Source organism: Mus musculus, chromosome 11 (assembly GCF_000001635.26).
Source record: "Mus musculus strain C57BL/6J chromosome 11, GRCm38.p6 C57BL/6J".
NCBI classification, from domain to species: Eukaryota; Metazoa; Chordata; class Mammalia; order Rodentia; family Muridae; genus Mus; species Mus musculus.
The window spans coordinates 5,272,964-5,289,586 of NC_000077.6; the positions used below are offsets into that span (position 1 = coordinate 5,272,964).

The following is a 16,623-nucleotide window of genomic DNA, read 5'->3' on the forward strand; positions in this document are numbered from 1 at the left end:
GTGGGCTGAGGATCCTGAGTTCCTCAGCTCAGCTGGGGGCCCCTCCCCTGGGAGCTGCACTGCCTCTGCTGAGGAAACTTCCTCTCAGAGCTGTGTGCTTCCTGGGCTTCTATGTCTCAGGATGCCCTTCCCTCTTAGAACACTTCAGAGCTGCGTGGAGCAGGGCGTGGTGGTGCACGCCTTTAATCCCAGCACTCGGGAGGCAGAGGCAGGCGGATTTCTGAGTTCGAGGCCAGCCTGGTCTACAAAGTGAGCTCCAGGACAGCCAGAGCTATACAGAGAAACCCTGTCTCGAAAAAAAAAAAAACAAAAAAACAAAACAAAACAAAAAAAACCCAAAAAAACAAAAACAAAAAACAACAGAGCTGCGTGGTTGCTGGACTTCCAAGTCCTAGGACAGCTTCACATTCAAGCAGAAAGGTCAACGATGTGTGTACTACCTATGTGCGGGAGCCCAAGGAGGTCAGAAAAAGGTGCTGGATCCTCTGGAATAGTAGCCAGCTCTCGACTGCCGAGCTCTCTAGTCCCTGATTTCATTTTTGTATAGGTGATATTCCTGAAAAAGCCAGGTCTTCTAGTGTGATTCAATTTACCCAAATTGTTCCCAGTCCCAGGAAGTACACCTTGTTCTTTATGTTCCCTGTTGAGTGGCTTTTCCTGGCTTTTGCTATCTATCAGGTTAGAAGGTGTATTCACAGTCCAGCAGGACTTACCTGCTGTCGTTTGTGTATGAATGGGCAGGAGTTGTGACTGTAGCTTATATAGAAGTCTTGCAAGTGGGTCCTATTCCTTTCCTGCCTGCTGTGGACTCATCTTTCCAGAAGGCAAACTGCCTTATGTTCCTACTGAGCTCTTCCTGACTCCAGCTTCCTGCCCCAGCATGCTGTTAAGAACCAAAATATCATGACCTTTAAAAAGTCACATCTTTCTCTTACTTGGTATTTAAAATAAGTCTAGATGAGCAGGAGGCACAAAATCCAGCTAGATTTCCAAAGTCTGGGGCAAAGGAATAACATGTAAGATGATGTTAAAGCTTAGTCTCTTAACATAACTCTAGTTTCTTCATGGGAACTGCTCTTTAGCAAGAACAAAAAAATCATTTCCCCTTTTTATTTCTAACACCCAACCACTGTGAGACAAGATCCCAGCATCCCTACCTATGGACTCCAGTAAACCATCTCATTGAACACCAGGCTGCAGGACTGCTGTGTGGTCCCACCAACATCTGTGCAGTCAGAATGGATATAAAGCAGACTAGCACCCAGCACCAGGTACCACCTCACCACTGGGAAGTGGGAAAGAGTCAGTTAATTGCCAATTCATTCTCTCTGGTCAAGGTTGTGCTCAGAGGCAATTGAAGGGTAAACGCTATTGGCGTGCCTTCCAAGCTCGGAGAAGCAAAATCCTTGAAGTGACTGAAGCCCAGTGACAGCACGATGTTGAAAGGCACCAAGAGACACAGGAAATACCAAGAGCAAGTGGCCAGTAGGCCAGCTGCTGGGCACTCCAGAGCACAGGTTTGCAGGTGGCATCAGAGAGGTAAGAAACCACCAGTGGTGGTAAGATGGATGGGAGGAAGGAACATCCAAAGGCAGAGATTTCACCAGCAGGTGATGAAAATCCTTAAGTTGAAGACAGGATTGGGGTAGAAGAGTCTCTGTGATAGAGGGATGGAACACCAGATCTAGTTAGATTTAGGGCTCATCTTATGTTTAGTTCTGGAGGGCGACTTCATATACACAGACAAAAGGAAGTTGACAGTGAGGGAAAATAAAGAGGAAAAAGGTGCGTAGTATATGCTTCTGTATACACACCTGGGGTACCTATAGTCTGTGAACTTGCATTCATAAAACTTGGCAGCCAGAGGCTTGACCTGATGAGTCCAGTTCTGTCACTTTATGGTGGCCAGCAGAACTCAGAGTATGTCTTAGAGACTGGCTGTCAGGGTCCAAGTCTCAAGTGTGTGCCTTGATCTTATAATACTGGCGCTTCTCTTACAGGGCTCCATGAAGAATAGATGAATCAATACATGCAAAGACCTTTTGAATGGGATGGCAGAGAATAAGAAGGAGCGCACTTAGTATGCAATAGATGTCAGCTGTAGCTATGAAGTCCCTAAGCTTTGTGGCCTTGAGCAGACCAATACTCAGTGACATATGTAAAGGTACTCAGTAAGGAGACTATACTCGGCAAATGGTGCTTGTTGTTATAGTGAAGACTCAGACGCAAATCCCTGCTAATTATACTGAGTTCCCTTCTCAAGTTTTAACTTTGACATCTCTGCTTTCTTCTTGGCCCGAGTAAAGAAAGTTCAAAGGAGAAAAAGTTAACAAGTCAGCCAAGATCTTAAGGACAGATATGCCAAACATGCAGCCACTACCCAAGTGTTGTCCAGGGACAGTGGGCTCATAGCCTGCAAGGGCTGGACACTGCTTCCTGAAACCCAAGAGGAACAGCAGCTGGAGATCATGCCAAACATCCATGGCATCCTCACCGAGGGTTACCGGGCTCTGTACCACACTGTGGCAGAGCCCATGCTCTGAGATCCTTCTGGAAGCGCCAAGAGGTACAGCTAGGCAAAGCCATTAAACAAAGGCTCTGGGAAGCTTTCCTCTGGAAGCTGCCACCAGGAGTGCATGGAGGGGTGGGAAGCTGGGAGGGAGTACGGCTGCTGTCACCCGAGAAGTGGCCCAAGCTAGGATAAGAAACAATAGGAACTCATAGGGTTGGACTCTCCTCTGCAGTATGTCTGAAAAATAAGCTGCACTTTTCACCTAATCTCAGAACGTTTTACAAACTAGTGGCTACCCTTCCAGGGAAAAGAGACAAAGTTTCAGTCCTTTTTTTAAAAATGGGGGTAGAGTGGGGGTCAGGAGACAGGCTCTCTACACAGAGCTGGCTGTCCTAGAACTCACCATGTAGACTAAATTGAACTTGAACCCAGGGATCCACCTGCTTTTGCCTCCTAAGCAAAGCCACCATGCCCAACTGGTTTTCTGTGGATGGCACAGGGCAGGGGAAGGGAGGTGTGGGGGGATCGAACCTACAGCCTTGACTGCTGGCAGGTGCCCAGGCTCCAGCACATCTTTTACTTTTTTGAGACAGGGTTTCATTACATTGCACGGGCTAGCTTTGGATGCACTCTGTAGTCCAGAATGGTCTGAAAGATGTGATCTTCCTGCTTCAGGGTCCTGCCACACACTGTTACTCAAGGATATAACCCACAGGTTCCAGCCAATACTCTGATGACTTGGAATCTGTTAATAGGAGCAGAAGGTCACAGGCATCTCTGGATACGATGGAAATCAGAGCACTGGCCCAGGCTCTAGACGTTAGGAGCCACAGCAATGACCACATGTGACACATACTTGATAAAATTGTATTTTTTTTTACAGTCATTTGTACAATTTGTTACAAAATCATAGACGACTACAACTTGCTTTAAATCATTTTTGGTCTGCAAATATGTAAAATCTGTGTGCAATTATCATGTATTTACAGGGCCTTGTTAGTCATTTTCAATGATTATTTCAACAATGTCACACTCTCAACATAAGACATGGCTTAAGATAAATATATTAGTAAATAAATATTCTGAGAACATATTTCCATAAATGAAATGTGCTGCTATACATATACAGAATATACATAAGTTGTTTTCTAGCTTTTAAAAGTTTTTAAAATGGTAATGTGGAAAAAGAGCCCTTAGACCATTTTATCACAAAAAAATCTTTACAAAATATTAAGTGCTATGGGAGAAATAAAAAAAAAATTAAAATAGTGTCATTAGACCAACACGATACAAAAAGTTTATGTAAGGAATAGAAAAATGCAGGTCAGTTTAAAAGATGATACTTTCAAATTCTTTTACAGACCACATTTTAAAAGCATCAGTCCTGTGTGGACTTTGAGAGCAGAAGCACATAGGGAAAGGCCTGAACCACGGGACTAAAGAGGGACACGGATACAGCGGTCTGGGCCTGGGGGAGAGGGGATGGATGGTCAGCTTCTGGAGCTACGACCACAGAGGCACCTCAAGGTACACAATGACTTAACTTCCATTTTCATCTGGTTCTAGATTTTGGGTTGGCATGGCTGTCTTACACCCAGGGCTGGTATCAAGCCCACACTTGCTATTCCACACACAGGCTCCCAGTGGACAGTGGGGTGCTCCTTGTCCATGGCTATACAATCACCACACACTACTGACACTCCCTTTCCACTTCCCCTCCCCAGAAGAGGGCACAGAAGAGAGCACTGTGGCTCTCAGAACTTCATAGACACTATTTCTTCTGATTTAAATGGTGCATAAGATAGGTTTTATTCTGGTCTGATGTGGCAACACAAAGATGATAATTGTCTCTAAATCTTTTGTTTCTACTAGTCCAAAACTACAACAATTACAAGTGCCTGTCACCCACTAGTAGCATTTTTTCAAAGGAGAGTTGAACTTGTTTTTTTAACTCTGCCTAGTGGCATTCAAATTCTCTACTCATCTATGAGTACTGAGAAATGGTTTTCTAGCCAGGCAGGACAAAGGCAAAATCTTTCTGGGGTTTGTTTCAGCCAATGGAGAAATATGCACATACAGACACACACACACAAAAAAAAAAAAAAAAAAAAAAAAAAAAAAGGAAAACCAGAAACAACAAACATCTCAACAATGAGAAGCTGTGCTTTGCAGTTCATGTTAAAAGCTGTGCCTCCACCCCCCCCCTTGCACAGTAAGGAAAGCTGCTGTTCTTAGCAGCTGCTACTCCTGGCCCCAGAAAGAAAGGCAGCCCCGATTACATGTCAACAGTTTAGGCCCTTCTCACACCCTCAGCAACAGGTGCACTGGGCATAGCCTCAAGGGACCGACCTCCAGAGTCCGGCAGAAGAACAAATTTCACTATGGCCACTTCCTAAAGGGCAAATAACTGGGCCATCTGACGTGGGACTTCTTTTGTTAGATTCTGGATAGAAATAAGCAAATGCCCTCATCCTAGGACGAGGTTTTAAAGAACAAAGTATTCTGATCATCTCAAATGTGCAATCTGGACCCTGGGATGACTTCCTGGGAGCCTGACTGGGAAGAAGGGTCATTTCTGTCTCTGGCAACCCAGGTGGTCCCCATTCTGTAACCGAGTTTTCAGACCCACTCGGCCAAACTCTTCCTGATGGAAAAAGACATCTGCTAAATGAATGACTAAAAGTGACCAGAAGAGTTAGCAAACACAGGGCCAAGCCGATTAGTTTCCTCTAAGGAAAAGAAAATACTTTTAAGAACAAGGACTATTTTGAATAAAAAGGATTACAATCCCTGAAGTGATTTTAAATAATTCTCTCTCCCTTTTAAAAATAAACAAAACATCTTAAAAACAATAACAAAAACAACCAAAAGTGGTTTGGGTTTAAAAAACTCTTCCCCTTAAAAAAAAAGAGGCTGGAAAAAATATACAAAAGCCTACCCTTTGGGTCTGAACTATCTGATAGTCTGTCTCGTGGAGAATCAGTACATAATAGTGCATCAGGCAGACAGGCTAGCAGACATCTGCTGGCAAGGTGAACCGCTGCAGCCACCAGGCAGAGGCCTGTTTCTGGGGATGGGGGACTGGTCCAATTGGAGCTTAGTACACTCTTGTGGTTCAAGCATATGTCCCCCAAGAAGGCAACCTAAGGGGGCAACAGCTGAGGGGTGTGGCTGCCCTAGACCCATGGGCACAAGTGTGCCTCAGCATGCCTTTCAAGGAGCGGTGCACTGCTACTGAGAGGAGAGCTTGTTCCTCTAGTCCCACAGGACACCAAGGCCATAAATCAACATTCCTCCTGGGTGTCCACCCTGCACACCCCATTTAAATTACCCCTGCAATTGATGGCATGAAGCCCAAAATGATTTTACAAAAGACTCCAAGGCCACAGGGTGAGAGCGTCTCTTCCCTTGACTGGTGGTCAGAGTGCAGGAGAGACCCTAGTAACAGGGCTGGTCACAGCCACAGCCTCTGCTGGGATAAAGACCTACCAAAGGAACAGAAGAGAATGGGCAGAACTGTCTCCAATAAAGTTGGCCTAGGCAGTAATAGCTTGACACTGCCCCCACTTCCCTCCTGTTCCATTGCTGCCTACAGGTGTGGGCAGGAGAGGTGTGGCTTCCCAGAAGCCCAGAAGTTCAGATTTGCCTCAAAAAAGGGAAAAAGGATGAGGCAGCTTTGTATTGTTCCTTGGAGCTTTTTACTTCAAGTTTCTGGTTCATTTTCAATAAGGCAGGTGTAACCCTGAGCTTTTCAAAGGCCTGAGGTCCCTCCAGGGAGACAACAGTATTGACACATGATGTGGTTCATTTAATGCAGCAGTGATTTTTTTTTTCAACAGAAGTTGGTAGTTAGGGTTCTTTAAAATATATATTTAAATAACTTTTTACATTTACATATAATATTTTAGAAAAAAAGCAGAGAACTCAATCCCACACACCTCAGAAACCCAAGCACACATTACAAAACAGAACAACACATTATTAAAGAGGCAAAGGACTCAAGAGATTTTTGTCTGTTGGTTTGTTAAAGAGGAAGGGATGCCACAGGTGGCTCACATTTTGGGTTGAGGAGGGCTCTCTTTATTACCACTTTTGTGTTTGTCAAAGCTAAAATATATATATGTGTGTGTGTGTGTGTGTGTGTGTGTGTGTGTGTGTGTGTGTGTGTGTGTATAGTAGTTTTGAAGGAAGCCAGACTTTGAAGTCTCCGTACAGTTCACGATTTCTACATAAGAGTTCCTTTTGAGCTCAAGCTCCCGTACCGATGCCTGGGCCAGATCCTGGTCCTGGGAGAAAGAGGGAGAACAGTCATCAAGGGTCTGGAGAGAGCCAGCACAGCAGGCTTTGGGTAGTACGTATCAGGTAAGGTCCTTGAGCATCCCTAGCCCATCCATAGGGCCCTTGGATGTGATAGTTCACAATGGTGATTTGGCTCTGTGTGATAAAGGGGGCAGCAATGGCTCCTTTCCTGAGGAGCTCAAGTCTACACTGAGAACAGCTGTTGGGGCAGAGGGTGAGCAGGTCTCCCTTGATGCCTATACTGAATCTCCTAAGATATCACAGAAGCATAGGTAGAACTGAAGTTAAGTGAATTAGTTCCCAGGGGGCCAGGGGAGACTCCTCACAGATCACAGATCTTCCCACGAGGTGCCTGGCTTGAGGTGATTAGGAGATAGCAGTGGGAGTGACACTGATGGGGAAAGGAAGGCTGTGGAGCTGAGATCGAAGGATCTCGATGGAGATGGAAATGAACCTGACATGCTGCAGGAACAAGACACAGGCTGGATCAAAAGGAGCATCTCCAGTTAGAAGATATCTTATGCTGGGCAGTGTTAGTGCATGCCTTTAATCCCAGTAGTACTCAGGAGACAGAAGCAGAGAGATCTGAGTTCAAGACTAGCCTGGTCTACACAAAGAAACCCTGTCTCAAAAACCAAACAGAAAACACACAAAAACAGACATCTTATAAAGGTAACTGAAAAGTCACGATAGCATTTCTAGTATAAGGACCGTGATTAAGGTCTCCCAAGTGGGAGAGCAAACAATTGCAGTGACCTCTGTCAGGACTTTGCTCTTTGATAGACACAGGGATGGACTAAGGGGAACCATAGGAGATGCAGAATAGTTAATAAAATTGAGATGTGCTTTTGGGATATGAAGCATCTGATGGGAGGAGATGCCAACATCATGGATATAGCGTTTGAGGAGGGGTAGGGCTGAAAAGCAATGTTTGAAAGTCATCAAGTACAGAAGCCAAAGGCACAGAGGAAGCCAAACAAAAAAGGTCTGAGACAAGGATCCTTATACAAATACTACTGTCATCTGTTCTCACCTGAAGCCTCAGCAGCCAGGGCATGAGACTCCTGAGTGTCCTGGGGGGCACTGGAGAGGCTAGCCCTGGAAGCACCTGCCTCCTCTGGAGAGCAGCCAGGCTGCACCTCAGCTTGGTAACATGGAGCCTGTTCCTCTTCCCGGGTTGTGCCTAGACTCCAGTGGAGTCGGGGAACGTCCAAGCTCAGTGCCCCACCCCAGGGGCTGTGGTTGTGCATCCCGTGGCAGTCTTGGGGCAAGCCCAAGTCACAGTCTACATCCTCTGGAATAATGGGGATGCGCTGGCTCAGGTCCCGGGGCCCTGCATAACAGCTGGGTGGGGGTTCCTCGGTGAGTGTGTACTGTACACTCACTGAATAGTCCTCAGTGTAGCAGCCATTGCCCCTGCCAGCACTGTGGGCCACCTGCTTCTCTTCATAGAAGCAGCAGGGCAAGCCCTCATATTTCACCCCATCTGTCCTAGGATAATGGTCTGAGTGAAGACCATACAGGCCCTGGGAGCTCCCCAGCTGTGGCTCCCCACTTGGAGGGTTGCAGTCCTCGAGGAGCCGAGGACCCAGGAATAAACTGCTGCCACCTGCACTTGTTTCTATCCCAGAGCCCGGCGGGAAGGGCTGGGGCTCGAAGCAGCAAGCACATGATGGTCCCTCTGGACCCCCTTTCCAGGTCCTCCTGAGGTCCAGGGCAGCCCCAGGAGAAACCTCGAGCCCCACTTCTGAGGTAGAGCTGTTGGGCCCTCTGGGTTCCAGCGAGGAGTTGCTGCTGTAGTTCATCTCCAGGCTGCAGGTGGACAGCTGGTCCCCTGAGGGAGAGGCAGGGCCTAGCCATGGCTCGCCCCTCCCAGCACTTTGACTGTGTCCTGCTGGGAGCTCCTCTGGTGGAGGGGAGCCCTCAAGGTGCACAGCAGGCCCCCGGCTGCGGTAGATGAAGGGGTCATAGTCGCTGCTGAGGGAGCTTCGGAAGGTGGAACAGCTCCCATACACACCTTGGTTGCTGACTTCTGTGCAGTCCACCACGGAGTCACTGGAAGAGCAGCGGCACTGGCCAGAGCTGTTGCTGCTGCTATCGCTGCCAGGACAGTCAGCCAGGTAGCCGCTACACACAGAACGGTGCCCATGATAGCAACTGAAGCTAGATGTGCTGCCACTCTCCACGTGGGTTGGAGGGGCCACATGTACCATTGTGGGGAAGAGCAGGCTGCTGGCACCACTTGGTGGGAAGGCACGGGATTGGCCCCTGGGTGTGACGCTGGGTATTGTCTGGCCCTCCTGCTCTGGGTAGCTGAGACCCTGGAAGTAGTAGTGTTGGTACATGGTCTCATACTGGGAGAAGCAAGCTGCCTTGGAGAAGCTGCGGCTGCTGAACTTGGGCCTGCGGAAGGGATGGGCTGGTGAGTAGGCCCGGTGTTCCAGGCTGCAGCGATGAGGGGCCAGAGTGTGGTCCAGGTGCAGGGGTGGGTAGCCACGGACATAGGTGGGTGTTTGTGGAGAATAGAGGTTCTGCTCCCCATGCCGGTCCATGGTTAGCAGTGTGACAGGGTTGCCATGGGAGTCCATACTTGTCCTAGTAGGGTAGGCTGGGATGGCATTGGTCCTATGCACACGGCCTGGGTAATGTACCGGTAGGGTCACTCTTGGCTGCCGACCACGTGTAAGGTTGCTTGTCTCCACACAAACAGCACCTGGATTTCCCTTTTGTTCTGGAAGAGGTGGAGGAAATAAGGTAATGGGGTAGAGACTGAAGCATCAAGTGGAACTATGTGCCAGGGAAGTCTATGCTTGACCCTGCCACACTGTACACTGTAGGTAGAGGCTGACCTGTCTCTTTTCCCATCTCCCCACATATAGTCTATGTGAGCAAAACAAATACAAAGACGAGAGTGCCTCCCACGCTGCCCTGTGGGTGCAGCTGCAAACACTGCCATTGCATGTTCATCATCCCTATGTCACTGGAAACAACCCTATAGTCTAGGCCTGGGCAGTCAATGTTATTGTCATCTGTTAAAGAGATGGGGCCTTAGGCTTAAGGAGGCCAGGTCAGGAGGCTGAGTTTTTTTGTTTTTGTTTTTTGTTTTTTTTTACTTTTCCTCAGACTTGTACCCCAGACTGGTCTCCAACTTGCCACAAAGCTAATGATGACCTTGAACTTCTGCTTCTACTTCCCAAGTGCTGGGTATGCAGGTATACATTACCACACCCATACCCAACTAGGATCCTATTTAATTGGAAACTCAAACTTGAACATAAGATGATTTTCTTTAGAGGCGGGGGACGAAGGGGGCTGTCAAACCTAGGGCTTTGCACATCCTAGGCAAACAGTTTACCACTAAGCCACCATGTCACTTGCAGCTCAAAGTGATCCTTAATGCTAGGTTCTGCTTAGAGTTGTGCAAACAACTTCCAAAACCTAAGGTCCACATCTGCAGGTCCAGAAAACCATGCTGTGTTGGTTCAGCTTGCTCATGAGCCCAAAGTATGACGCACTTGTCATACTTCGTAGGGTCAGGGTGTGGCAAGGCCTGTAATAGTTACCTATGATGTTGTGCCGACAGTGGGGGCAGGTGTGGTGCTGCAGTAGCCATGGATCCACACACTTCCTGTGGAACCGATGAGTACAAGGGATGACCCGAAGCTCCTGCAGAGAGAGATAAAGAACACAGACCGAAGGGTGAACTGGAGAGAGGGTACTTCTGCCTTCAGCCTCACCCACGTGCTTCTTTCAATGGAGCCAACGGGGAACAGGCAGCCTGTGCACTGTGCTGGTGTCCCCCTGCTGTAAGATGGATCCTAAGTGTTCCTAGCTCGGCAGTACAAGGGAAGGGTGCCAAGTGGGCCTGGTTTCCTTTCTTCCTCTTCTTGTGTCCTCCTGGATAATTTTATTAGTGATAAAGAGAAAACTTCCAGGCCAGGCAAGCAGTATGCCTCATCAGTTGCTCCAAGGACAATGGATGAGGGAAGAGAGTCATGCCACTTAAGTTAAGTTAAGTTAAGCTGGCCTAGAGTCAGATAATTGGACAAAGAGCAAGGAAGTCTACAGCATGAGAGAAAGCATGCTTAGAAAAGAGATAGAAGAAAAGAAGAAGGTCCACTGTTCTGAGAAATTCATGGCGGTATATTACAAGACTTACAAGGCTGCATGGCTGCCTTAATTTTTACTTTGAATTATGTGTATGCATGCTTGATATCTGTGCATGTGTGTGTAGTTACCTGAGGAGAATAGAAGAGGGTACTGGGAACTGAAGTCAGATCCTCTCCAAGATAGGCATGTGCTCATAACCACTGAGGCACCTTTCCAGTCCTAGCCATCACATATTCTTGCCATGATATGCTGCCTTTCTATAAGCCTAATAAAGGATTGTGGTAAGTGTGTGGGTTAAAAGTCCAAAACTAGGCTGGAGAGACCGTTCATAAGATAAGAGCATTGGCTGCTCTTCCAGAGGTCCAGAGTTCAACTCCCAGCTACCACATGGTGACTCACAACCATCTGTAATGGGATCTGATGCCCTCTTCTGGCACGCAGGTGTACATGTAGATAGAGCACTCATATACATAAACCAAATAAAATCATTAAAAATAAAACAAAAGTCTAAAACTATGTGTTTAAACAAACCTTTGCTCTTTACCTGTTTATTACTGCAAGTGTTTGTTACAGAAATGGAAAGTCAGGGTACTTCCCACTCTCTTCCCTAACTCTAAAGGCCAGTCTCATCCCTTGAAGTATGGCCCACAAGGAGAAGGAAACTGGCCAATTCATCTGTCCTAACCACAGCTATCAGGGCTAAAAGACAAGGAGCATAAGGAAGCAGATTCCTTTCCAGGAACTGGGGGCACATCTAAGTCCAAAGCCACAGGCCAGGGAACAAAGGGTTTGCAGGGAGAGTAACAAATACCCGAGGCTATCTATATAGGTATAGATCTGTGGTTCCCAACCTATGGGTCAAGACCTCAAAAAATTATCGGAAAATACAGCTTTGTATATTACGTTTCATAACAATAACAAAATTACAGTTATTTAGTAGTCATGAAAATTATCTTACGGTTGGGGGTCACCACAATATGAGAAACTGTATTAAAGGGTCACAGCATTAGGAAGGTTGAGAACTACTGGATGGTTGCCTCTAAGTACCATTGAATGAGGTCAAGTAGAAAAGGAACACTTGATAGGGCCACATTGTTTCTAAGGAAAGCAGCCAATTTGAAAGAAAACCGAAGTATCCTACTGACTTGTTCTTATTCCTTTTCTTTTCTTTTTTTTCCCCTTTTCCCACCAGTCTGATACAGTGATATTAAAATAAATAGCCAATATGGTGCTTTAGAATGCCTGTATCAGGGTTGGAGAGATGGCTTAGTGGCTGCTCTTTCAGAGGTCCCGAGTTCAATTTCCAGCAACCACATGGTGACTCACAACTATCTGTAATGGGATCCTGGCACGCAGGTGTACACGCAAATTAGAGTGCTCATATACATACATAAATCTTAAAAGAAAAATAAAAAGACTGCTTGTATCTTCTCACCTAAATAGTGTTTGTGAGAATCTAGTATGCTGGTTGGTGTCACAAGCGCAGACACAGAATGAAGTCACTCGTCAAGTTCACAAACCAAGAATCTGCCTGGGCTAGGTTAGAGCCCAGGAGTCTGTACGTACAGTCTACACAAGCGTATCATCCAAGGGCCTGTGTACAAACATACTTCCACCCAGCAACCTACACATCAGGGGGGAGGTCGATCTTATCCAGGGGCTGTTCAAGGCCTGGACTCTCAGGCAGTTTCCTCTCCACTATGTATGTACCTGTCCATCTGAAGACAGACATAAAGGTAGCAAAATATGTGAATGGTGGTTCTGTGCTGTTCCTGATACTTGCAACTCTTAATAAAGAGCTACAGGAAAAAACAAAAGGCATCACATTTCTAGACTTTCTCCAAGTAAACTCATTACTTAACCAGTTCTTCAAAGCAAAGTAAGCAACTTGATCTTACATCTATATATTTTCTGTTCAACCATGTGCATTTTGGCAAAGCCGGGATCTTAAACTCACACTTCTTTTGAGTAGTCTCTCAAGCACTAAAACTACTGGCATGTGCTACTACCCTGGCCAACCATGTACTTATTAGCTAGACCATCTATAGAGTATTGTGTTTTCCCAGCCCCAGGAAGAAATGCCTTTAGAAGCTTACGCACTGAATCTAGGTTGTGGAGAACTCTAGTCATGGTCATGGTAGTCCCCAGCACCTCCTGGGGCCTCTGTACATCCCTTCCCACCCAAGGCAGGCCCTGATCCTGCAGCTACCTCTCCGTCAATGTACTTCTCCAGACAGATGGCACAGTCGGATGTGGAGCCGCTGCTCAGTGTGTCCAGGGCCCCACAGCTTCCTTCCCGGCGCCCCTTGCTCTTGGAGTTGAACTTTCTGGTTTCCATCTTCTCCAGAGCCTGCACAGCCAGCCTGTTCATGGAATTCTGCATGGCAGAGCATGGTCAGTGTTGGGACACATTATCAGTGGTAGGCATACCCCAGGCCATGGCACTCATGACACTGTGACAGACAAAACTAATCTCACTTAGGTCAAACAGATCCCTGAGGAGCTGTTCCAAATTCATATTGCACTGTATTTCCTAGACCAACAGTGCCCACGACACTGACTCTACTACAAAGTCTTGCCTTCAAGAGGAAAGGCAATTCCCTGTCTCTGATACTTAATTCTGTGCAACATTGGGTTTTAGAAGGCTCTAGGTCAAATGTCCCTCCTTGTTGAAGGAAGCCAGGGAAATGAGACGTGAGTGCTCAGCACCCGACATGCGGTGTGAGTGCACAAATACTAACCCCTAGTCCTGTCTTGCTGGTGGTGGCCCCTCAACCCTCCTGACAACTGTAACCTCCTTTTGACAGTCACTATCTAAGGTGCCCTTTCTCCCAAGATGTCACACCGCCACATATCTCAAAGTCTAGTCTCCTGCTTTCCCTCTCACCATCCTCTGCCTATAGGTACTTCTCTCTTGTAAGCCACAGTGATGGGATTGCTAGAGTACTAGCTATAGCTACCTGTTCATCAACATTTAACAGATGGACCTGGCAGAGGCAAATTTCATCATAAGACCTAGGAGCCTGACCGTCTTTATTTCTACCAACCTCAGATCTACTAAAGGAGCAAGGTCTCATGCTCCAAAGCAGCATTTATTTAAACAGTTCCCTCAAAATACTAGTTTGGAACACCCTCAATGCTGAGGCCTTTGTGGACAAGCCTGCTCTTCTCCACATGGGGGCTCAGTACTTGAGGTCTGGTACCCTCCAAGCCACTGAGGTAGTTTGGGTGCCATAGACAACAGGCTGGTCAGATCCCTAACTTTCTTTTCTTTTTTTTGTTTTTAAGTTTTGAGAGACAGGGTTTCTCTGCGTAGCAGCCCTGACTCTACTGGAACTCACTATGTAGACTAAGCTGGCCTTGAACTCGGAGACCCACCTGCCTCTGCCTCCCAAGTACTGGGATTAAAAGAGTGTGCCACTACACCTGGTTCCCCAGCTGTCATCAGGAACAGGGTAATGGGGTTCACAGGTCACTCCTAGGGTTACCTGACTACGACGTTGCTTCAGCTTGATTTTGACAAGGAGAATGAGGCAGACCAAGGAGACCACGACGAAGAAGGCCAGGAAAATTCCCATGTCAAAGTACTCGGTGGGTTGCTAGAATAGAACACAAATGCCATGAACCATGTTCTCTTTGGCCTAACTGGTGTGCACATGGTTGTCAGTCCTAGTTGGGAAATGGAGTAGAAGGATGAGGACAGGTCCCTCAGTGTGTAGGAAGCTCACATGCACAGTGATGGTGCCTTTAGTGTGGCCAGGATGAGGGTGGGGAGCTAAAATGGCCCAAGGCTTTCTTTCTAGTAGCTGAGAGAGCCATTTGTTGAGTTTGGCCTCCCATTAAAACACTGCAACATTTGGTATAACTAGTGAGAAAAGCCCCTCTAAACTGTGATTATAAACACAAATATCACAGTATAGACAAAGGAGTGATGTGTTTTGAGGGACCAGTGATTACTAATGATATATTTAATGGTTTACAACAACTTAGAAAATTGTACACTCTTCCACAAATATCAGCTTCGACTACAATGAGTCACATTTACCAATGTTCCTCTTTCCTTCAAAAAGAAGCCAGCAAGCCAGTTCTGTAAACTTCCCTTGTTTCTTTTCTTGGGGTGATGTAGGGGGTGCAAGGCAGTGTTTATTCTAGGTTGGTCTTCTACCTAGCTGAACTGAAAATGACCATGGCTTTCTAACTCTATAGCCACCACCTTCTAAGTACTGAGATCACAGTTGTGCCACCATAGTGGTTATATAGTGCTGGGGAATGACCTTCACACTTTGTGGATACTAGGCAAGCCTTCTACCAACTGAGGTTCACCCGGCTGTCTTTATCTCTTCTGTGCAGAACAGTGCCTTCTGTCACCTGAAGCTACTTCACCTAAAACATGCATTTAGCCAATAAGAAGAGGACCCTAGTGAGATGCTGTGCTACCCAGATACTTGGTACAGGGAAGAATCATCCCACATAGGAACAGTTCAGTAACCGTGGAGAGGAAAGAAAACATACGCAGGGCACTAGCCCCAGACTTCTAGAATGCTTTAGTCCAAGGCTGAGGAGATGACGTCAGTTCTGCATGCTTCCCTGGTTTCTTTTCTTGGGGTGAAGTATCAGTGGGCAGTAATACTGCTTCAGCACACTGAAGAGGCGTCTGGCCACTACTTGTCACCAAAATGTCAGTATGAGGCCTGAGTAATTTCTAATGTTTTGAGTAATTCTTAACATTCTTATTTGTGAGTCAGGGAATTTCAAGTGAGTAATCTATATGATTGAAAGGAGGAAGTATAGGTTTTTTCTCATCTCTAGATCAGATGGAGAAAAGGAAACAAAGAAAGCCAAGTGCTACAGTGTCATCCTTCATTTTTCTCGGCTTGTTCCTTAAAAGAATGAACTGCAAAGGGGCTATGCCAGGTTGGAGAAACCAGACTTTATAGCATACAGTGTCTGTTTCCATAAGCTTTTACACAGTTTTACAAATAAAGAAACATGGGTGAAAATCTCTCTGTCCTCCTGTGCCATAGTTGAGCTCACCCTGTAGGAACCTACATTACACCAGCATTGTAGATACAGGGATGAGAAGGCTGAAAGCTCAAAGGAAACAAAAGCACAGACAGGACAACACAGAGGCTGCCACTCACTCGAGGAGGGAGGTGCTGGATCCTTGCTCGAGCTACTTTCTGCTTGTTGACAATGTTCATCAGCTTGATAGCATCTGCACCCTTCACATACACCACTGGCCTCTTAAGAGGGTCTTCTGAGCCTTGGTTTAGCTGACAAAGAAGAGCGGCACAGTTAAAGACATGCTTATCTAAGAAGAGGATTTGGAATGGGGCTCAGGGGTAGAGCTCTTGGTTTGTACATGCAAGGGCAAGCACACGCACACACGCACGCACACACACACACACACACACACACACACACACGAGAGGAAGAAAAGAATGCTACATCTCTATTTGGGAATCCTTGAAGTCTTCAAGAATTATAGCCTTGGGGTTTCCAGAAAGGCTAGGATAGGATGCTATACTTGTTTTAAGATGGGCTGAGCTACCCCAAAACCCAGAAACTCTGAAAATGTCCCTCATGCCTAACCCTCCACCCACAACTCCTTTCCATATGCCTCTCTCAGGTATCATACCTGATACTCAAACACAGACAGAGTACTTCAGCAGACAAGTACAAGGATCTTAGACAAGGGTGTC

General features: G+C 46.6%; 1 protein-coding gene and 1 pseudogene across 2 annotated transcripts in view; one reads left to right on the forward strand and one right to left on the reverse strand.

The window, feature by feature from the left end:
• On the forward strand, positions 2,299-2,608 carry Gm30172 (predicted gene, 30172; annotated as a pseudogene).
• Positions 3,366-16,623, reverse strand: part of Znrf3 (zinc and ring finger 3) — a 168,519-nt gene continuing 155,261 nt past the window's right edge. The window contains exons 4-9 of one of the 2 annotated variants that reach the window (NM_001080924.2): positions 16,063-16,194; positions 14,410-14,520; positions 13,131-13,298; positions 10,375-10,477; positions 7,845-9,542; positions 3,366-6,798 (exon numbers count right to left, since the gene is read on the reverse strand). In NM_001080924.2, the coding sequence (NP_001074393.1) occupies positions 6,761-6,798; positions 7,845-9,542; positions 10,375-10,477; positions 13,131-13,298; positions 14,410-14,520; positions 16,063-16,194 (2,250 nt within the window). In that variant the 3' untranslated portion in view covers positions 3,366-6,760. Of the gene's footprint in view, positions 9,543-10,374; positions 10,478-13,130; positions 13,299-14,409; positions 14,521-16,062; positions 16,195-16,623 lie in introns of both variants that reach the window. The other variant, NM_001290501.1, reaches the window with a different exon arrangement.